Genomic DNA, 24,477 nt, shown 5'->3' with positions numbered 1-24,477 from the left:
AATTTATGCCCCAATTGACTCAAAGTTTTATACCCAAACCCATTCCCTACTTTAACCCAAACCCGAACTGATCCATCACCGGCTCAAACCCAAAACTGGTCTATACTTGAACCTGTCTCAAATAATGGTTTTTTTTTTCGATGACGAGAAACCCTCTCCTAGAACCTAGTTACTTGATGGGCCGGGTGTGGTCACCGACACTCAAGCCCACCAGTTAAAAGTACCCGCAAATTCCCGATGGGAGTCGAACCTGGGTCAAAGGGCTCAGCACCTTGTTCTCCCAGACCCGCAGCCACAATGCAAGGGAGCCATTTTAAATAATTACTTTTTTTTTTCCTCTTGAAATTTCGGTATGCATTATAAGTTCTCAATTTACAAAGAACAGGTATGTTTAAAACTCACCCATTTATCTCCAACCCGATTTGTACCTGAATCCGTTCATTCATATGGGTCTACAGTTTTAATCATATCCAGATCTGAACTCAAACCCAATCAGATTGGGTTCGTGAGTCCAATTTTTAGACCCAATTAAAAAAGGGTCTGATGGAAATTTCAACCCATCGGACCTTAATTAGCCAAACATTGAAGGCAAGTGCAGTATTGGACGCCCCAAAGGGGTTTGGCTTAGTGGGATTATGCCTAGGCTGCTAGGCAGGCAGTTTAGGTTCAAATCTCATGAGCGTCGTCCCTTGCGCAAGCCGAAGCATGGCGACTCTCTCGGACTAAGGGGATAAGCCCGCGGAGTTTTACGCTGACATAACAGTGACCGTAAATACATCCGGCAGAGCCAGCCTGACTAGGTCTCTGATCCTAGGGGCAGCTTCTCCCTGTAAATATCAAAAAAAAAAATGCATAGTTGGACACCATTGCAGGCAAGGGGATAACCATTCCTCCACTTGCACCATTATTGAATATAATTGTTTACAAATTTTTCATTTAGCATTAATTAACGGCAGTGTCAAATGTATCAACTAAAACAAATGACACATTTTATTGCTAAAGTCGAGATATATGTGATATAGTGACACAGACAGACTGGATACAGGCCATATCTTCATAGATCCAAATCTGAATCTAAACATTAATGCGTACCAATTATGAGTTCAGATCCGAATTTTAAGGGTAAATATAGATTCGGCCCTAAAACAAGTTAAAAGAAAGGGTTTTACGTGAAAAAAGATCAAATGGCTTAGATTTGATTCAAACCCAAATGTAAATGGACAAAGTATAGCAATCCGAAAACAAATACGGTTCCAAAAAGGGTCTAGTTATGTAAGTCTGAATCCAATCTTAATATACATTCAAATCTTATTTTAAGGTCTATATCCTAGAATTTCGTGTTGGTGTTAGATCAAATATCCAATATCCGACCAAATCCGATCTATTTGCAACCCTCTATGTGAACCACACATCATCTGTTTCTCTTAATTACTGAATAATGGAAAAATTAGACGCTGATAAAAGAAGAAATTATGTGAGGGGAATGTACTCAAAGGAGTCATTAATTTGCTAATTGTATTTATTCTCCAAGTTGGCTTAGTTGGACTCGATTGTTTAGTTTGAGGTTGGACCCAGTGGGCCTAATGCTAAACTAGCACCAGCTCAGTAGGACTCAAATGCTTAGGTTGAATCCAGATCCACTGGGACCAAATGCTCTAAGACTAATAGAACAACAATAATGATGATGATAGTGATGATAATACAGCTAGGTTCACGACCATAGTGAATGCGGTGTAGTTTTGAACCATGTGCAGTGTCTGGGACAAGATTTTAGTGAGCAATTGTTGTGGTTCATATCAATATCACAAATCTAGGGTTATGGATTTTGCTTGGATATGGAAAAGCTCATGATAAATTGTAATTTTGTTTTTAAAATTTGGCTTATATAAATTTCAAAAAGAAAAGAAAATATTAAATATACAAGGAAAAATATAAAGACATTAATATAGTGTAAACATTGCATTAATAGTGTGATAAATTTGTGATATATTTGGTTTTGAAAATGTTGAAATAGATAATGATAATTTTAAAATATTGGCGATATTAGTGATTGTGCATTGTTTATTGTGTGGCATAAACAATGTTAATTAAAGACAGGTTGTGCCAGTTTGATGACGGATTTAGCCAACAAGGATCAACTTGAAGAATGGAGCTAAATGTTAGGTCTGTTTATTGAAAATAACCATTGAGCAGCCGTCCTCTCTCTCTCTCTCTCTCTCTCTCTCTCTCTCTCTCTCTCTGAGGTCACAACATTTTTTTTGGTCGTGTGAAGTGTTTCGGGAATTGTTTTCTAAAACTTGGAGGGCTCCATCAATCGTTGTGCGGGAGGGCTGCTTTGTGTTAGATCTTATCATCGGCCCTCATACAATTAGACGCAAAAAGAAGTGGAGGTCTATTTGGAGAGTTTGGTTATTTACAGTGTGGTGGTTCATATGGATAGCCAGAAATGATGCTACTTTTCAGGATGTCCCGTTCAACCTTAACTGTTTGACTCATAGGGTCTTGGCTGATGTGTATGCTATCTTACGCATATATCTCAAAGACCTGCCTCTGCCTCCAACCGATCCTCATCTAGATGTCTGTGGTCCTTGATGAGTTCTCTGTTTTGTGTTCGGGTTTTTTTATTTTTTGTGTAAATGGTGTTTTCATGTTGTGTTGTTGTGTTTGTGCTTGTGGGACTCAACTATTTGTTGAGTTTCACTTTTAAGTAATGTTGATCGCTTTTCGTCTCTCTCTCTCTCTCTCTCTCTCTCTCTCTCTCTCTCTCTCTCTCTCTCTCTCTCTGTGTGTGTGTGTGTGTGCGCACTGTGCATGCCTATATATATATATATATTGCAAATAAATTAAAGACATATCCATGTGGTCGGATCACACAGATAATATAAAATAGGGTTTGCTTATTTTATTATGTTGGACATATATAAACAGATATTTCATATAAACGGATACAAATCAAAGGTTCCAATCTGACATGTAAGTAGGGTTTTTTAAGGTTTGAGATATTTTTTTTTGAGATGTCACTTTTAACCATTTATTTAAAAAGGTTTCCTATTTTATTATACAAGAGTATTTTGACAACTTTTTTGAGGATAATATATTTTGGCAACTTTATTATACATAACTTTCAGTTAACTTCAATTGCCCCACATGAGGCCTCTATTTGAGAGTTTCAGTGAAAAGTTAGTACTTGAAATATATTTTTAGGAAGCATGGGACTCTTTTAGAATGCCAGAAAAAAAGTGGGACTTAAAATGAAATTCTCTTCTCAAAGAATTAACCAGAAAAATGTTTTAATTTGTCTTGCTATGTTGGTATCAGTGTGACAAATATCGCGAGATTTATGAAAATCTCGCGATAATATAGCGAGAAATTGCCTAAAAGTTTAAAACGGTAATTTCTTGCGAGATTTATGAAAAAACATAAATACCGTGATTTAAATGAGATATTTACATTTTAAATGGCTATTTATCGCGAAAAAAATCTTGTATTTTTATTTTTTAATAAATTTTATTAATTTTTTTATAAAAATATGTTTTATATTTTTTAATTTATTTTTTATTGCCAAGATTTTGCCAAAAAATGCAAGATTTATGGATTTTTTTCAATTTCTCACAAGTTTTTGGAAAATGAGAAATTGTCGATAAAAACGTTTGTCGCTATGGTTGGTATCAAACGATTATCATAAAGAGGAGATAAATGAAATAGTATCTATGCATATAGTTGTGCATAGTAACACGCTACTTGCACTAGCCCACTAGTTATGTTTCAAAAGGGTTATTCGAGTGCCTCAGATCTTAGATCCTAAGCAATATAGACTGTAGGATCTCAAATACATGGATCTCTTAACTGACCCCGCTAATGGGCCCAGAGATCAGTGTATTTTGTGAGGTTGAATCCAAGATCTCATTTACAAAACCTCTGCGCCATATCAAACCTCCAGTTATGAGAATATCAAGTGTCATTCAATATCTAAGGTGCACTCTTAATCCATTTGGTATCAACTCGTCCATCTCAACTGGCGGATCATTTGCACATGGTCAAATTTGTTTAACATAAAAATATCAGTTGGCATAGCTTTCTAGAAATCCATTTTACATTATATGATTGAACACATCATGCACTCACTGCCACAAGATGTTGAGACACTTTCGACATGAGCACCTGAGATTTTTCTAGCGTATTACATTATTGTTCCTCGCAACTTCTAAGAAACTTTTTAACTCCTTTCAAATAGCGATTAAGTTTGCTCCTATAAAATGAAGGTTATCGAGGACATGTCATCATCAATATTGCATCCAAATACAATCTTAACTTGTATACAAGGCTAACTCAAAAAAATATTTAAAATTACCTTCTAATTTAGATTCAACTTCTGTCGTTTATAATGCCTACACACTTTTTCAAATATGTGCAATTTCAAAGATTATTATCAAACTGAATATCACATAAAAAATATTAAAAAACTATATACATATATATAGTTATATATATTAAATTAATTAAAAACCCTAATAATCTAATTATATATATTAAATTAATCACAAACATATGAATTAAAATGCAAAGCCCATATATTGTAGGTCATATATGATATGCACAACCCTTAAAATCTAACTTATACTTAAAAAAATAGATTTATCATGCATTTACTTAATAAATTATAAAATTTATCAATTAAAGTACAAAACCCTTAAAATATAACTCATACTTGAAAAAAAATCAAATTTAGCATGCATTCACTCAATAAGTAATAAAATTAATAATTAAAATATAAAACCCTTAAATTTTAAATTATATATAAGAAAAAAAATAGAATTAGCTTGCGTTCACAAAATAAATTACACAAGATTATGAATTAAAATATAAAACCCCTAAATTCTAAATCATATGTAAGAAAAAAATTAGATTTATAATGCATTTACCAAATAGATTACAAAATTAGGAATTCAAATGTAAAACCCCTAAATTCTAAATCATATGTTAGAAAAAAAAAACAGATTTAGCATGCATTTATTGAATAAATTACATAATTAAGAATTAAAATACAAAACCTTTAAATTTAAATCATATATAATAAAAAATTAGATTTAGCATGCATTCACATAATAAATAACAAAATTATAAATTAAAATGCAAAACTTTTAAAATCTAAATAAAAAATAAGAAAAACATCAGATTTATCATGCATTCACTTAATAAATTATAAAATTAATAATTAAAATATAAAACTCCAAAAATCTAACTAATAAATGTGAAAAAATTAGACTTAGTATGCATTCATTAAATAAATAACAAAAATATAGATTAAAATATAAAACCTTTGAAATCTAAAATATACATGTTTTAAAAAATCAGATTTATCATGCATTCACTCAATAAATTATAAAAATAGAGATTAAAATGCAAAACCCCTAAAGTGTAAAGCATACATAAAAAAACATCAGATTTATCATGCATTTACTCAATAAATTACAAAAATATAGATTAAATTATAAAACCCCTAAAATATAAAATACATGAAAAAAAAATCAAATTTAGCATGAGCGAGAGAGAGAGAGAGATTGAGCACCTTCGGTGACGGATGCCGTCGAGACTGTAACTCCAACACACTAGAGAGGGGAACATAGTTAGTTTCGATAGAGAGAGAGGGAGACTGGTAGTTGGTGCCGGTGGTCGGAGGTGGTGGCCGAAAGACATAGAGCGAGAGCAGAAGAAAGAGAGAGCACACGAACGAGTAAAAAAGGAACCGACACACTTTTTATGTGAGTCATAAAAACTCTTATTTTCTGGTGTACAAATTTTTTGCACCAAAAAAAAACTCTCTCTTTTTGTACATTTTATTTGAACAAAAAAAAACTCAATTTTTTCAGGCACAAGTTTTTATTGCACTAGAGAAATCTCTTTTTTTCTAGCACAATTTTCTATTGCGCCAGAAAAACTTACTTTTACTTGCGCATCAGAAAAAGTTTATTATAGTGTACAGTAAGTATAATAAACATTTTTTACAGAAGCTACTTAAAATAGTGTCAGTGAAAATGCTCTTTTACTGGCACGCCAAAAGAGGTTTTTCTTGTAGTGACGGTCCTTTATTAAGGGCTTTTCATTAAGTTCATCTCTAGCTCTTTTCATCAAATACAAGACAAAACCTTGAACTTTTATAGGACACCAAACAAGGGTTAACTCCAAAAGGTTTCTATAGTAAAAGAGACCAAGAGGTTTTGGTGTTTATTTAAATTGCCAGATTTTTCCTTTGTGGACCTTAAAAGTGGCCCCTGGTTGTCCCACTCTAAAGGGCATGAACACTAAGATGACATTCAATTTATGTGAAGATGTGATGGAAAGGAATGAGGGACAAGTACACATGGAAACGAGACAAGCGGCACATAGCTTGGCTTGTGTTCCGCTCGTAAATAGCTCACAGGATCGGCAAGCCAAACATGAACAAGTATTCACCTTGTATAAGCTTGCTAATTACTAATAAATATGTTATACATATATTTGATATCATAGAGAGTAGATGTTGAAGTGTTTGGCTTGCAACCATTAAGCTTAGAATTCAAATCTTTATTTCTTTTTAAAAGGCAAGCTGGGGTTAGGCAGACCCCCATCAGTTATTACCACTGGGGTTTGAACCTGCAACGTCCCACCACAAGGAAACGTGCACTGACAGATCCAACCAACCACATGGAGTCCCTGTTGGTAGAATTCAAATCTTATTAGTTATAACTTTGAGACAATGTCTTTATTTTGTAAATCAGTCAGTTCCAGTCTGGCTCAGTAGGTTTAGATTCCAAATTCTATTATTTTCAGTTTTAGAAATTTTCATTGGGCTCATTTACCAGTAAGTAGGGCTAAGAAGTGTGCCCCATTAGAGAGTCTCCACGGTATTAGAAAAGGCAATTGCCTTAGGTGCTTGTATACTGGTTGGTGAGCCATCAACAATGACAGCAACAGCATGCATCGCTGAAAAGCCTGTGGAAGCTATTACACCAGTTGCACATATTGCACTAAATTCCACCAGATATGGGACATGATAGAATACGGATCTCATCACTTGAATGCTTAAGGGTTAGGGTTTGTTGAAAGTATGCATCTAACGCACATCGGTTGTCTCTTTGTCTTCAAATTGAACCCAACTTTTGAGAGAGAGAGAGAGAGAGAGTCTTGAACTTTGGAACCATTCTGATCCATAACCCTTTTGGAGAAATATTTAGAAAATCGTCCAATGAGAATTTTCAGTAAGGCTTATGTTGGTAGCAAAGGACTTTAGCCAATAAGCTCAGGCCAGAGCCCATTACAAAGCTCTCTTGAGAGTGCAAGAGGGAGCCCCTGCACTTTGAACCTACATTATTTTTTGTAATTTTGCCATATATATGCACTAAATAGGGTTTCTTTCTTTTTTAGAGAGTGGCCTCTTTTTATTAAGCATGAAGGAGTTTTGGGTATATTGAGGATTGGGGTTTTGAGAGCTTTGTATTTTGCCCTTATACTCGTCAAATTACAAGTGGATTTTTACTCCTTTACTCGTGTCCTGAATGCCGAACCATGTAAATCTTGTGTCTCCTTTCGTTCTTCTCTTCTCTTTATTGTGGTTTACTTTGTTTTGTTCATGGTTTGCACAATAGAGAGGTTAAAGTTTGCTACCATGGATTGTACCTGACCTAGCAATATTTATTTATTTTTGCTAAGTTTAACTTTATAATTTATAGATATGATTTAGATGTTGTTTTTAGTAGGAACTGGTTTTTGGATTGTGAAATCTGACCAAGTATAGGTTTTTCAGGCAATGCGAAAAATTGTTGGCTGTAAATGTACCAATTTTGCTCTCTCTCTCTCTCTCTCTCTCTCTCTCTCTCTCTCTCTCTCTCTCTCTCTCTCTCTCTCTCTTCTTTTCATTTCTTGCTAGGCCTTATGATAAATAGGATGAAACCGCAAAGCAAGACATGGATTTTACACCCAAATCTTTAAAAGCAGTGGATCTTTGCAAGACCTGGATACCATGATGATTTTGGTGCTTTGCCAACCGATGCATATAAATGTTCCATCGAAGGTCTGATGATGTGAAATCATGCTACACTATTATTTTTCTTCGGTCATCATCTTACATGGATATATAATTGGTTAATCCCTTTCTTTCCTTTTCTATTTTTTTTTTGTTATGATTTTTTGAACTTATTCAATTTGGGATTTGGGTTGAATCAATAACAGGTCAGGAATGATGACCACGTGTGATGCCTAAGCTTATGAACCCCATTGCAGCCCGACATTGCTACACTTATTGAGAAGAACTGTGAATCCACATGCTCTCTCTCTCTCTCTCTCTCTCTCTCTCTCTCTTTCTCTCTCTCTATAGCCCGTATACTGTACATGTTTATCTGTTCTCTGTCACAGTGTTTACACTGCCGCATGTTTCTTTGGCAAAGACTGAAAAATCACATGCTCTCTCTCTCTGATAATTCAGAACATTGGAGCCTCCATTATTTTGTTTGATGACTATGGAAAACCCTCATCGAGAACCGGATCACTTAATAGGCCCACCTCCCTGCAAGGGTAAAACTCAGGGTTCAGGACACATCCACCTAGCTTTAGGTGCCCCAACCACGGTAAAGCAACGGCAGTTCCTATGCACCAGTGGGATTTGATCCTGGGCCATTGGCGCCTCCATTATTGACTAACAGTAAAAGTACACCTCAGTTATTTCGATGATTAACACTAAATTGGTTCTCCATATATAAATGAATGGTACAAAAGAAAAAAAATAAGAACGACTATATCCATCTTGATTATGTCTTTATGATGCAAACAAAAGTCTCGCCCTAGAATCCAAAATCTATTCTACGATCTATGTGTATGATATTCTATGCTACATTAATCTATATATGATGTGGAGAAATATAAGAATTTAATATGAAATTAAAGAAAATAAATCAATATTCATTTCATCCATCCTCCAAAAAAAAACATTCTATAATGAATTTCTATAAACAAGAATCGGAGAAATCTAGTCTAATATGGATTTAGGAGGGATCTAAATCCTAACTAGATTTAAATCTAAAAATATCAAAATCACAAGACTGGATCCAAATAGTCTCGGTGGCAACTCGCTCCAATCTGGATCACTTTTCCTCACCCTTCTTGAACAATGTCCGATGTTGTCAACATGAATATTTTGCTCTTTCACATAGCTTGTCTCAATTATTAATTTAGTTGTCCAAATTCATTCACATAAGAATATGCAATAACCACAAATGTTATATGATCATCAACTTGGAACTAGTTAACCTGATTATTGTCACTAATTGTTGAATAAAGATCATGTATCAATGCGTTAACACTACCATCATAAAATATTTCATTAGCTTCTCCTAGAACGTGATTCCTATGGTAAAACAAAATGGTATAGAAGGGCAAACTATTTAATGTGGTTCAGCTAATACAGCCTACATTCATGAGGTGTCCTCTCTCCCAATAGTCACCATGAGAGGTGAACTTATTAATATATCAACTGAGAGTTTTACAATATGGGCATTTGCTAGATGTGTTGGACCTCTACCATTGTGGCTAATTTTTAGGAATAATATCCCTTTGACTCTCGTAAGGTGATGGACTTCCCGCTGCTCTTTCACCTTCATTTGATCCTCTTGCCTTTTCTTCATAGGCAGGAGTTGAGCCACCTTGGTAACTTGATCCCCTTTGATAACAATCTGCTCTCAGGGCAATTCTTGAGCTTTATCTCTTGCCAATTTATATGATCCATGAGCCTTACCATTTACCTTCCATTCCTGATAGCACCCCTCAAGATCAACGTATTTGAAAAAATGTTGAGCTTGCTGCACAGAAATTTGAGCCATTGAATTGACAGAGGTTTGGTTAAGATATCTGCAACTTGATATTTAGATGAGATGTATCGAACTATTAATTCCTTCTTGGCTAGCTTGTCTTGAATAAGGTATATGTGCTGAGCCGCTAGATAAGAAGCTCCTACATTATTACGCAATAAGGTTGGGATTTTTGACATTTTCATGCCCAACTCATGCATCAAGTACAGCAGGCAGGTTATTTCAGCAGTGGTATTGGCCAGGGACTGATATTCAGATTACATATTGAATTTGGATACAGTGGGTTGTTTGCATGAGCTCCAAGATATAAGATTGGCCGATAAAATACTTAATAGCCTCCATTAAACTTTCTATCATTAGGGAATTCAGCCCAGTCTGCATCTGAGAAGACTCATAAGGACTGATCTGAACTTGGTGGGATAACCCAACCCATAGTCTAAAATTACCTTTTAAGTTTCTTAAAATTTGTTTAATAGTTGCCCAATGCTTTTCACATGGAGCATGACAATGTCAGGTCGAGTCATAGTGACATATTGAAGAGTTCCAAATATGCCTCTATGCAGAGTAGGGTCTTAAAATTTGGATCCAAAATTTGTAGACAAAGGTGGAGAAACAACTATGGGTGTAGATACTAGTTTTGCTCCGGTCACAGTTGTACGTACGAGGATATCCAAAATATATTTTTTCTGAGTTAGAACCAATCTCTGCTTAGAGGAATTTGCCTCTATACCTAAGAAAAAATGCAGGGACCTAGGTCTTTAGGAGCAAATTCAGCTCCCACTCTGGATTAAGACCATACGGGGCCTTTTTCAAGTTGCATAAATGATGAATGTGGCTAGGATCTTAAAATTAAGGTGGTTGGTTTATATAAAACTCTTCAAAAAGATTGTCATGAAGAAAAGCATTGTGGACATCCAATTGCCTGATATCTTACCTATTACTAATGGCAATGGACTGCCAACTTTAAATCAATGGGTTTTGTAAGACTAAATGTTTCAAATTAGTTCAACCCTTCTACTGATTGTATTTTTTAGCAACTAATTGAGTTTTGTATCAATCTAATAACTCATCAGCTCTTCTTTTTATTTTGAAGATCCATTTACATCCAATTGTATGCCTTAACTGATGAGGTGGAACAAGGCGTTTGATTTTTTATAAGTGCTGCATATTCAGCTAGCTTTCATGGTGTCATACCGTTTGGGGTTACTGATATCCTCTTTGAAGGTGACATTTTCCTTATCCCGTAAAAGGATAGCTAAAAATACCTCTGAAATTGGGTACTTGGAGACTTGGAACACTTTTGGTTTTCATGTTCCGTCCTACAAAATAGTAACCATGTGACGGGTATGGGTTGGCTGGCAGGAAGAACTTCATGCATTGGGTTGGATTAGGAACAGGCTCATTTAAGGAATTAAGAGGTGAACTCAACTGACTTGTTTGATGTACTTCAAGTGAGTCCATTTCTTGAGTACTTTGGATCAACTGATCTAAACCCATGTGGTGTGGTTCAGACTCTTGCTCCCTATTGTCCACATTTTTCTCTCCAAGTATAGAGGCAGTCATGGCAGAGGGATTTGGCAAGTTCTGACTTTGATTTTGAACCTCTTTTCTTTTAAGGAGGAATTTTTTTTCATAAAAAAGGACATGTCTTGATATAAACATATGCCCTGTAGCAAAATTTAGGCAATAGTACCTGTGCTGTTGTGGCACATATCCCAAGAAAGAACAACTATCTTATACTCCAACTAATGTTTTCGATAATCTCGCAAACACTGAAAGCACAAGCAACTGAAGACTTTTAAAAACTTGTTACATGGTTGAGCTTTAAATAAACTTCCGACATAGGCTTTCCTTTAAGAACATTAGTTGGAATAAGATTTCTCAAATATACTACGAAATTGAAGGCATATGACCAATATTTGATGAGAACATGAGCTTGAGCCATCATAGTTAAACTGGTTTGTATAATGTGTCTGTGACTGTGTTCAACAACACCATTTTTGCTCATGGGCACGAGGATATTAAATCTGGTGTCCTATCCCACACTCTTTACACACCGGTTGATACCTCCCCGATCGAAGTGAAGATATTTTATATTGTGACCTGTAACATTTTCAACATGGATCTTGAAAATTTTGAAAATATTCAACACTTCTAGTTTTTGTTTCATCATATAAATCTACATATATTTAAAAAATGAATCAATGAATATAAGATAAAATCTAAAACCATTCAGGATCTCCACTGATAATGTCCAACAGCACACTAGCAATATTCAAAGACGAGTGGAAGGGCAAGCTATGATTCTTGCCAGTCTGGTCAATAAAATTTTCAAGTAGAAGTCCAAATTTATTAATGACCTGATAAACCATGTTTAAGGTTAGGTGGCCCAATCTACGATGCCACTGACTTATAGCGGCCTTCTTCCCAATGCATGCCTCCTTGATTTTCACAAGAGAGTTCAACTTCAGCCTGTACTCTACTTGTTCCAAGAAGAAGAGTGGTGAAACTCAAAGAAGACATAATCATCTCTAGCAAATCTCTTATCTAAAAGAAGATTTCTATATATAGCTGGAACATGGCAGATATCATTTAAATGTAAAATTTTATTATACACGGATGACCCAATATGATTTATGACCAACAACCAACGCTATCTCCGATTTTCAATGCATCTGGACCTTGGTAGTCAGCATGGATAGATAAGTTCAGGTCTTGGATGACGAGGAGCAGCATGATAGACTCGAGGAGTAGTAGGTTTGTTTTAAGCATAACTTACAGATTATAGCATTCACGTGCGGTGTGTCCCAGCTTCTCACATAGTTGACAGAACGCTCTTTAACCCTTATCTCCTTGATTGTTATTATTGTACCCATTGTTATGCCTACCACCTCTATTTTCCAAAAAAAAAACATTCAAACCCATGACACGTGTCCTCGTGTCCACGTGTCTTTGTGACATGCCGATCCTGGCCATTGAAATCAATGGCCAGATTGCTTCACATGGCCCTCACCCTCAAATCTTCCAGCAAGAAAAAACCCACTAACCAGGTGCACCCGTGGCACAATTTCGGTTTGATATCAAGACTGGGGATCATCTTAAACCCTTCAAAAGTCATAATTGTAGGTGTTTTTTTGCTCAATCTGGACTCGTAGATGTGTTTATCATTACTTATTTACTAAAAAAAATCTCTGAATCAAATTGATTTGATGAAAAAACATGTATATGTTTACCTCAAAAAGAGAACGTAAATATTTTATCATCAAATTTTAGTGTAGTATCAGCTATTGATCTTTTATCACTTCAAAAAACTCGTCTGAACATGAAAATACTTAATCAAACATGTTTCCTACCGACTAAAGTGCCATAAACACATTTACAAGCTCAGATCAACTGAAAAACACTCACAAACTAGGATTTTTTAAAGGTCCTAAAAGTGACCTAGAGAGACTGTGGTTATTTGTGTATATAAATGCACAACTTTGGAATAGGTAACTCAAATATTTTATCATCAAATTTTAGTGTAGTATCAGCTATTGATCTTTTATCTCTTCAAAAAACACATTTAAACATGAAAAATACTTAATCAAATACATGTTTTACTGAATAAACTGCCATAAACACATCTACCAGCTCAGATCAAGTGAAAAACACCCACGAACTAGGATTTTTGAAAGGTCCTAAAAGTGACCTAGAGAGATTGTGGTTATTTGTGTGTATAAATGCACACGACCTTGGAATAGGCACAAAAATAGATATGATAATGAACCAAGGATTAGGTGTTCTATTTGCTATACCAAAAAAAGAAAGATAAAAATCAATTTCTTTTAAGATTAATTAAAAAAAAAAAGTATGAATGGCCACTGTGTAAGGACAAACTTGCTATATCTTCACAGCATGTAGCCAACCGCTGATTGACACAGAAGGCCAAGAGGCTATGGTGGCAATGCAACCTTCTCAGCCAAAGAGATCATATATTTATAAACATAAAGAATGATCAGTTTCAACAACAAAAGAAGAAGAAATCTGCATTTCACTTTTTTCAAGTCAATGCTGTTAAATTTTTTAATTGATATGAACACCAACATGTCTGAAAGCTTACAACAAATTAAAGAAATTAACCATCAAGAAAACTTGACAGATCTTTCTTTCTAAGTTCCCTTTAAGATTGACACAAGATTTTTCGACTGTCATCACCATTAACAAACCTCAACCCAAATAAAACCTGTATTAGGAAAAAGAAAAAAGAAAGAGACTGCAACTCTACATATCAGACATGTATATACAATTCCACCTTCCTCTTCCTCTTCTCAAATGTAAAGAATTGGCTTCTGCAACCGCACTGAGTTATAGCAATCTAAATGCAGATACATCGCGTACTTGTTCTAGACCAGCAATGGAAAGGCAGACTTATTAAGAAAATCTTCATCCATTCTCTTGATTTGCAAAGGAACAGAAGGCTTCCTCATTACTTTGTTGAACGAATATTGGGCAAGAGAACTGCTTCAATAAACCAAATTGAGAACCTCCAGTAGATCCTGTTCTGAAGGAAAACACCAGTTTTTGATGCGGGCAACTAATGTATTGGTATGCCACCATCTCAACAGAAAATATAATCTGCAAGGCACTGGAATAAAAAAATACATCTTTTGTGTTTATATTTGCAATGGTTTTTTAATCCACAGGTTAGTTTAATATATTCTGACTTGAAAATTTTGGGGAACTTGTGGGGATGCTACAGGCTGGTTTTCCCTTTAGAAAAGAATCTGCTAATACCACGTGCATGTTTCTCAGGGGTTGGAAATGACGATGCAGACGATGAAGATGATTTGGAAGGCCTGTGTTTCTGGCGCTTCGAACTGATGGGCGACATTGTAATTGGGCTTGTTTCTGTGTCTGATGAACTCAACGTGGCATTATACACATCCACACTGGATTCATAATCCGTTTTGTGTGTAACAGAAGCTTCCAGCACCATATTAGCAGGTTGGGATTCAGGCATCTCATGCATGCCACGAAGTTCAGGAACTTCCATTTCAGCTTCCAAGAAGACTCCATTTGCATGACGTTTGTCAATGATTGGAGAGCCTGGATTCTCTGAAGGAGGACGTAATGCTTTAAGTTGCCTTCCGAGGAGAAAGATAGTCTCTTGGCACTCGGCCAGTTTCTCGGATGCAGCTGCAATCTCTCTTTCCTGCAAAGCAAAAGGAGAAAAAAAAAATTATGTACAGTATATAAGATGAATGGCCTGGTAATGTTAATGTTCACAATTAAGCGCCTGAAATATTACAACTTGAATAACAAGGCACCCTCAACAATAAACCAACATTAACCAAACATACAAATGGGCACAATGCTATAAAAGCAAATTAATTATGACAGATTTAAATAATTATGAATGCATAAAATAATTTAAAAATAGGCGGAGTTATGGCCACCAAACAAGAAATATTCCAAACCATATCTTCAGAATAAAGCTGCAAAAAAATTTGGACACATACAAGTAACGAGCCAATGTCCCTTTATTTTCACTTGAGGGAGTGAGAGATTGCCCTTAATACGAAACTGATGAGGCCGATGAGAAGCAAAAGTAATGACCATATTCAGAAAAAAAAATTATTTACAAGAATACATCCGTGATATCAATCATCTGCTCACAATATCATTAATTATTAATTTTTCTTGCACAGAATTAATGAAGGTATTGTGACTGTTCTTTTATATGTTGATATGATCATAACCAGTAGTTCAGTTGGATCTAATCAATGGAATTAAAAAATTTCCACTTGAAAAAATTTTGATGAAAGATTTGGGAGAGTTGAGTTATTTCTTGGGCATCGAAATTGACAGACAAGCTAATCAACTCAAGATGTCAGCAAAAATATGCTATTGGTATAGAGGTTTAATATGGCTTCTTGTAAACTTATTGATATGCCATGTGCAAAACAAAAGGCTTTATAAATATCAAGGAGAAACATTGAAAGATGAGAGGTATAGAGGTACTGCAGGAACTTCATAGTATCTTATTATTACTAAGTCTAATATTGCGTATGTTGTGAATCAAGTTTGTTAATTTAGGCTCTATTAGGGAGGTGGTGTTGGAGAGGAGTGACGGGAGTGGAGATGAAAATGGGAGATGAGGCCGGAGTAGTCAACATCCTTGTGAGTTGAAAATGGCCCATGTCCACTCTCATCTCCACTCCCAACACCAGCCTCCTCTCCCAAAACGGGGTTCCCAGACACCTGTGAGGTAGGTGGTATTAATTACACCCTCATTAAATACCATCTCTGGCTGCCAAATAGAGCCTTATACATAATTCTAGCACTACACATATAGAGGCATCATCAGGTATGTAGAAAGGACGATTGCACAATGACATTATAAAAATGAGACAACAAGAATCCCTATACAGCCTAATTTGGGATACTTAGATGCAGATTGGACAAGAGAACCAAATACAGGTAAATCTGTCTAGATTTTGTGTATTCTTCGGTACAAATTTAATGTCATGGAAGAGTAGAAAACAAAAAAAAATTGCAAGATCCAGCACGAGACAGAATACAAGGCATTGGCAAGTATTATTTTAGAAATTATTTAGGTAAGAAGTCCTATGAGCATAGTCAGGTTAAAGGGTAAATTTTTCCATAGCTTACTGTAAAAATAGAAGTACTCTAGCTTTAGCACAAAACCTTGTTTCTTATGACAAGCCTAAGGATTTCCAAATAGAATAGAATTTTGTTAGAAAAAGGATAGAATTTGAGGAAGCTGAAGCATTTCCAAATAGATTAAAATTTTGTTAGAAAAAGGATAAAGTTTGAGGAAGCTGAAGCAAGATTCGTAAGTTCTGAACATCAAGGGCATGTTGGCAAAGCCCTGTGATTTTGAAGCTTTCTCAGATTTCTGTGATTCTAAATCAGTTTCACAGGAAATTCAGGGCGTTACAAACATGCGAAAATACACCCCGTGAAAGTGAATCAGGCTGTGAACGTGATTGCCTTGTAACTTGTGAAAATGAATCACGCCCGTGACCATGAGTTCAGCTTTAATGGCACAAGATTCACAGCTGAGAATCTTTAAAGTTGTGACAAGACTATACATTTATAGCCACTGGTAGGCGGTGTGTTGGGCCTTATTAAAGCTGGAAGCGTCATCTTCTTCACACCCACACCTCTCACCTCTGCAACAAGCTCCAGTGAAGATCGTCCCACCTCTAAAGAAGGCTTGACGCGAAGGTCATTCAGGCTGTGCTCATCTCCTCAGTGGTCGGAGGTAGGTAACCTACTGCGGGGGCTCGCCGACTATTGATTCCTTTGTTAGGCCACCACATCCCAAACCAAAACTACCATTCTTTTGTTAAAATATGATGTATATTTATATATATATATATATATATATATATATATATATCTATATACATAGATTACGACACATACACATATATATAATATATATATATGTCTATGTGTCTATCTATATATATAAATATATATATATATATATATTTATTTTTGTAAAACCCGATAGGGGTATTTCTGTAATTTCACCCTGTACACGCATATCATTGATATGCTTTTCTCCTTTTCTTTTTTCTTTTTTTCTTTATTCTTTTTCCTTTTTTTGCTTTTTTTCTTTTTTGTTTTTATTCACTTGAGAGGGGTCCACATAGAGTCGTTGGACCCCTCCAACGGTCATAAATATGACCGTTGGAGGGGCTCCAACGACTCTATGGGAGCCCCTCCTTGGGTCCCTTTCTGTGTATAAATAAGGGGCTCAGCCCCATGTATTTGCTAAGCTTCTCTTGAAGCATTCTATGAAGTGAGATATATTTTTTATCTTCTTTTTGTGCTTGACCACTTTTGTGGTTTATTTTGCCCTTTAGTGGCATCTTGTGTATGTGCGTGCTTCCGTGCTTTCGCTTGGAGACATTGCTCTTTTCATTTGGCACTTCATTACATGGTATCAGAGCCTTGGCTAAGAAGACTTCATTGGATCCTCCATTGACAAGTAATACCTCTCCACTCTCTTGTCTTATAAATTTTTCTTCTAATGGCCAACAAAGATGCAAAAATCGATCTCTCATTCAAATTGAATGGGACCAATTATCGCATGTGGGCGGCCGCTATGGAGAATAATCTCAAAGGTAAAAGGCTTTGGGGTTATGTATGTGGAACCATTCCGGAACCACAACTAAAGTTAACTAAATTTGAAGGAGGTGAAGAAAAAGCCTTGAATGAAGAAAAAAAAGAAAAGGCTATTCTTGATTACTCTTCTAAAATGGAAGATTGAGAAAGTGAACATGCTAAAATCTTGGCATGGTTCATGAATAACGTCGAATTGAAGATTTGTGCAAATCTTGCAAAATTCAAGAAGGCTAATGAAGCATGGTTTTTCATGAAAGGTATGTACACTCAAAGAGACCTTGCTAGGCACTTTTTTCTTCAAGGTAAGAGCTACCAAGCAAGGTGATATGAGCATTAGGGACTATTATAGTGCCCTATCCTCTTTATGGGATGAACTTGTCCTTCTCGAACCGCAATGGGAAGGAAGTGCTATTGCTATGAGACAAGAGCAAATGGAAAAAGAGGTGTTCTTTCAATTTATTCATGGGCTTCGTCCCGAATTTGAACAACTTAGAGGATCTCTACTTCATAGAACCTCTACTCCTCTAAGCGATATTTTGGCCGATTTATGTCAAGAAGAAACCCGTTTGGCCTTGAAAAGGGATGTTGATGAAGTACATGCCGTGTCTAGACCCGGCAACAATGTAAGATCATATAAACCACCACATTTTTGGAAGAATAATGGTGGAGGAAGAAAAATCATTTGTCATAATTGTAATGAACCGGGCCATATTCGTCCCGATTGCCCTAAATTCAAGAAGAAGGTAGCTTCCGTGGGAGAAACTCCTCCAATCATCAATGAAGATTCAAAGAATGATGGTGACATAAAGGATTCCATCGCTCATCTAACCGAAACTCTTCAACAATTTATGAAGATGAACGCCTCTACATCATCATCCTCACCTTCCACTTCCGGTGCCGCCATTTCTTCATTCTCAGGTATGTCTTCTTGGATTCTTGATTCGGGTGCCTCTTTCCATATGACTCCAAATGCATCACTTTTGTCAAAACCAAGTCTCAATAAATTTAAATCATATGTATCCACCGCCGATGGAACTTCTTTAAATGTTGAGGGTATTGGAAACCTTGAGAAAATTTATGATCAAAAAAAGAATTTTTTGTTCCCAAAATCCGAATCATCCCAAAACTTAATCTAAATCTTTTCTCCGTCTCTCAAATTACCGATTTTGAATGTAATGTCTCTTTTTCACCAACCAATTGCTATGTGCAGGATCTCCGGTCCGGGAAGCGGATTGAGCAAGGCCATAGAAGAGGGGACCTTTACTATATGGATTTTTTGTCTTTGCCATCCAAATCATTTTGTAATCATGTTCAATCCAAAGATATTGAGACTTGGCATAGGAGACTTGGACACCCTAGTATTTCTAAATTGTACCTTTTTCCATTTTTGGAAAAATTTTGTAATACAAATACTTTTACATGCAATGATTGTATTCTTGGGAAAATTCACTCTCTTCCATATTCTCATAGCAATTTTGTGTCAAAAAGGCCTTTTGAACTTGTGCATTCCGATGTATGGGGACCGGCACCCGTTATGTCCAAAGGAGGCTTCTCTTACTATGTTTCTTTTATTGATGATTTTACTAGATACACATGGGTTTATATTATCAAGAATAAATCCGATGTCTTCACCAATTTTAAAGAGTTTCACGCTCTTGTTCAAAACCAATTCCAACACAATATAGCCATTTTTAGATCCGACTCCGGAGGAGAATACATGTCTAGAGACTTCCAAAATTGTTTTAAAACAAATAGAATTTTGCACCAACGATCTTGTCCTAAAACTCCGCAACAAAATGGTCTTGCGGAAAGGAAACATAGGCATTTAATTGAAACCACAAGAACTCTTCTTGTGTCTAAATGTGTTCCTAAAAACTTTTGTGCCGAAGCTCTTCTTACCGCAACATATCTTGTGAATCGTATGCCCTCTTCCTCTTTGAAAAATGTTTCGCCCTTTGAAAAATTATTTAAAATTACTCCCGATTTTAATAGACTAAGAATCTTTGGATGCAAATGTTTTGTACTTAGTCTAGGACAAGATAAGTTGTCACCTAAAGCTATTGAATGTATGTTCATTGGCTATGGTGAGAATCAAAAAGGCTATAGATGTTATGATATTCGAAACAATAAATTATATGTGTCGAGAAATATAAACTTTATTGAAGAACAAAATGGTTTCGATATCCACACATCTAAGGAAGACATTGATTATTCTTTTCTATTTGACTTAGCTCCTAGAATTGAGTCTCCTGAGGCTATTTCTTGTGATACTAGTTGTGATGGGATTTCACATTATAATGATATACAACAACATGATAATACCTCCCAAAATGAAAACCTTAATGATATAACTGTCTATACCCGGCGGATAGGAAATGAACATCAACCTGCTATTGACAGATACTCTCAAGACTTTTCTTTAGAAGAATCTACTGACAACCATCTACCTAGGAGATCTTCTCGTACCAGTAGGCCACCACAAAAGTTTGTGTCCTATGAATCTTTTTCTCCGAATTATAGGACTTGTCTTATGTTAATACATTCGTATCACGAACCTTCCTCTTTTAAGGAAGCTAAAGATCACCCACATTGGATTGAAGCCATGAAAATCGAATTAGAGGCTCTTAACAAGGCCCAAACCTGGAGCATTATTCCTCAACCTTTAGAGAAGAAGGCAATTGGGTGTAGATGGGTATATAAAGTCAAAACTAAATCTGATGGGTCTCTTGAAAGATACAAAGCTCGTTTGGTAGCAAAAGGCTATGCCCAAGAATATGGGATTGATTATGAAGAAACCTTTGCTCCCGTGGCCAGAATGACTAGTGTACGAACCTTAATTGCCTTAACATCCATCAAACAATGGCCTATATACCAACTTGATGTTAAAAATGCTTTCTTAAATGGAACTTTATGTGAAGAAGTTCTTATGGATCCTCCGCTGGGTCTTGAAATTGGGAAAGGCAATATTCTAAAATTAAACAAAGCTCTTTATGGGTTAAAACAAGCGCCAAAAGCTTGGTATGATCTTTTTAGCAAAGTAGTTCTTGATAATGGTTTCTCCTCATGTTACACTGATACTGCTTTGTTTGTTAAATCCTCTAATGAATACATAACCATTTTGTTATTATATGTTGATGATATGATTATCACAGGTAATGATAAGAAAGGTATTGATCTTATTAAAAATATTCTTAAGAAAATTTTTGATATGTCTGATCTGGGTTTTTTGAGGTATTTCTTAGGAATTGAAGTTGCATACTCCCCCAAGGGGTATGTCCTATCTCAGATGAAGCTTGCCTCTGATATTATTGCTAGGTCTGGGCTAACAGATGACAAAAGGGTGGAGACTCCAGAAGTGATCAATGCCAAGATGAGAGCCAATGATGGCACTCCTTTAGCAGATCCCACGCCTTATCGTCAATTGATTGGATCCTTAACATATTTATCTATTACCAGGCCTGACATTTCCCATGTTGTTCATAGTGCAAGCCAATTTCAGACTGCTCCTACCACCACTCACATGGCAGCAGTAATGAGCATTATCAGATATCTAAAAGATTCCATAACTAAGGGAGTATTCTTATCCTCTTCTTCACCTCTTAATTTACTTGCGTATACTGACTCTGATTAGGGGGGTAACCCCGATGATCGTATTTCGACCACAAGTTATTGTGTGTTTCTTGGGGAGTCACTTATCTCCTGGAGGTGTAAAAAGCAGCGTAAAGTTTCTCTCTCATCTACTGAAGTCGAATATCGGGCGATGGCCACTACCACAACTGAGATTATATGGTTAAGAAGCTTACTTAAAGATATGGGTGTCTCATTCTCAACTCCCTCAAAGCTATGCTGTGACAACAAGAGCTCCATTTATATCGCTAGCAATCACACTTTTCACGAACGAACGAAGCATATTGAGATGGACTGTCATTATGTTCGAGACGAGTTTTTACGAGGCACCATTCAACTTCCATATGTTCCTACCGAATATCAGTTGGCGGACTTCTTCACCAAAGCTTTGCCTTCGCCTCGCTTCTACTTCCTCCTTAGCAAACTCTCGGTGATCTCACCATGTGTTTGAGGGGGGGTGTTAAAATATGATGTATATTTATATATATATATATATATATATATATATATATATATATATATATATATATATACATAGATTACGACACATACACATATATATATAATATATATATGTCTATGTGTCTATCTATATATATACATATATATATATATATATATATATATTTATTTTTGTAAAACCCGATAGGGGTATTTCTGTAATTTCACCTTGTACACGCATATCATTGATATGCTTTTCTCCTTTTCTTTTTTCTTTATTCTTTTTCCTTTTTTTGCTTTTTTTCTTTTTTGTTTTTATTCACTTGAGAGGGGTCCACATAGAGTCGTTGGACCCCTCCAACGGTCATAAATATGACCGTTGGAGGGGCTCCAACGACTCTATGGGAGCCCCTCCTTGGGTCCCTTGCTGTGTATAAATAAGGGGCTCAGCCCCATGTATTTGCTAAGCTTCTCTTGAAGCATTCTATGAAGTGAGATATATTTTTTATCTTCTTTTTGTGCTTGACCACTTTTGTGGTTTATTTTGCCCTTTAGTGGCATCTTGTGTATGTGCGTGCTTCCGTGCTTTCGCTTGGAGACGTTGCTCTTTTCATTTGGCACTTCATTACATCTTTTACATATTATTAAAATAGTTAGATCATGTTTTAAAACCAAACCAAATCTGGTCAGATTCTATTATGTTGAACCAAATCTGACCTGATTTAGTAACCAAATTTAGGTGTCTTTACCCCTCAAAAGGCTGCCTTCGGACAGAACAGTACTGAAACCTGACTAAACAGATAAATTTAGTCAGAGTTTTGTCCCAAACCAAAACCACTGATATCCCTAACTAATAAAACAATACGGAGGGGAAAATCAAAAGCAGGATAAGGGTAGCTATAAGATACATGGTTAGCCCATTAAAGCTCAGTCTGAAATCCAACTTGACATAGGCCTAGCCAAACATGACCTAAGAACCTCAGCCATTCATGTTTCATGAAGTTCTAAAAACTGACGTGAAGCATATCAAGCTCCTTTCCTCATGGTCTTCACTTGCTGTGACCTCCTAAAGAGAGTTACATTGGGTCAGCAGAAGAAGGCCTAAACATCACGGGTGCTTCATCAGTTTAACATGGCTTGTTACCTGCACCTATTTCACATGGATGTGGGGATGGCATGTGGTACCCATGTGTTTTCCGTCAAAAGGATACACAGGTGTTGTGTGGTATATTTGTTAGTGCAAATGGAGAACACCATTGAAATGAAGAAAAAAAGAAATTTAAGAAAAACATACGAGAATATAAGCATCTTATATACAAATAAGAATATGGAACACACATACATCTTACATCTAACACTCATGCATGGAAGCACCTAGAACCACCCAACACCAGCACCCCCTGAAGTATCGTAATTGCCACAGACATGCTGAGCATTTTGAAGTACTCATCCAACTTGAATTCCTTCACAAACTAAGGGAAAGGATAGATCAAAGAGGGTGACTTCTTCATCCAAGAATTCCTCAATAAACTCAAGTCACCCTCCATACTAAGCAAGCTAGGGTAGATTGCTCACACAAGTCATTAAGGACTTCATGGAACAGCCTTATGAACACTTGATGGTGGCAAATGGATTCATGGTCATGATCCAGCATTGGATGGAGAATGGTGGCACATAGTCCATGGGCATGGGATGAATAAGTGATAGGGCTGGTAAGAACTCAATACAAGAATGGGGGAGTTCAGGCATGGATAAAACCATAATTACCAAAGCGCTACTATCAAGCGGGAATCATGATTCCCAAGAAGTGGGATCCAGAAACGATCTAGAATCACACTTCTTATACATAGGAATCCCGATTTTCATGTGATGGCAATCTTCCCATATACAGGAATCCTTATTCTCATGGTTGAGTTTCTATTTTCATCAGAATTCCAATTCTCAAGTTGAATTTTAATTCATGTATTGGAATTCTAGTTCCTAAAACCTAAGTAAGCAATTTAGCATGTGTTAAATCAAAAGATTCAAAGGCATGAGAGAGTAACCTTTTTCTCTTCATACCCCTTTTTTCTTTTGTGTAAAACATTTCAAAAGGAAGGGTATTTGTATCTTTTTGCTAAACTCAAGTAGACAATTTTGCATGTGCTAAATTAAAAACTTTAAGGGCATAAAAGAGTAACCTTTTCATATGGATACCTTTCTTTTTTGTGAAAAACATTTCAAAAGGAAGGGTATTTGTGTCCTTTTGCTAAAATTCAGAAAAAGGAAAATGAAAGAAGAGTTTTAACTTTTAAGAAGCTTCTTGACTAAATTGCCTTTTCCCTCCACTACGTCCCTCACTTTTAGAAGGCAATTTGTATATTTCTTATTGTTTAAAGGTATCATATAATAGTTGATTTATATTGTTGGGCTTAGTTGAGGTTTTTGT

At 35.9% G+C, this 24,477-nt stretch overlaps 1 protein-coding gene across 2 annotated transcripts in view; it reads right to left on the bottom strand.

Moving 5' to 3' along the window:
- Positions 1-13,876: 13,876 nt before the first annotated feature.
- LOC149835918 (filament-like plant protein 4) overlaps positions 13,877-24,477 on the bottom strand; it is a 36,422-nt gene continuing 25,821 nt past the window's right edge. For both annotated transcript variants that reach the window (XM_090008852.1, XM_090008853.1), the window contains one exon: positions 13,877-15,033. In XM_090008852.1, the coding sequence (XP_089864978.1) occupies positions 14,575-15,033 (459 nt within the window). In that variant the 3' untranslated portion in view covers positions 13,877-14,574. The remainder of the gene's footprint in view (positions 15,034-24,477) is intronic.

This window comes from Nuphar pumila, chromosome 6, assembly GCF_984573655.1.
Source record: "Nuphar pumila chromosome 6, dmNupPumi1.hap1.1, whole genome shotgun sequence".
In the NCBI taxonomy this organism is placed as follows: Eukaryota; Viridiplantae; Streptophyta; class Magnoliopsida; order Nymphaeales; family Nymphaeaceae; genus Nuphar; species Nuphar pumila.
The sequence above is the reverse complement of the archived record's forward strand: the minus strand, read 5'-3'. Positions and strand labels throughout refer to the sequence as shown.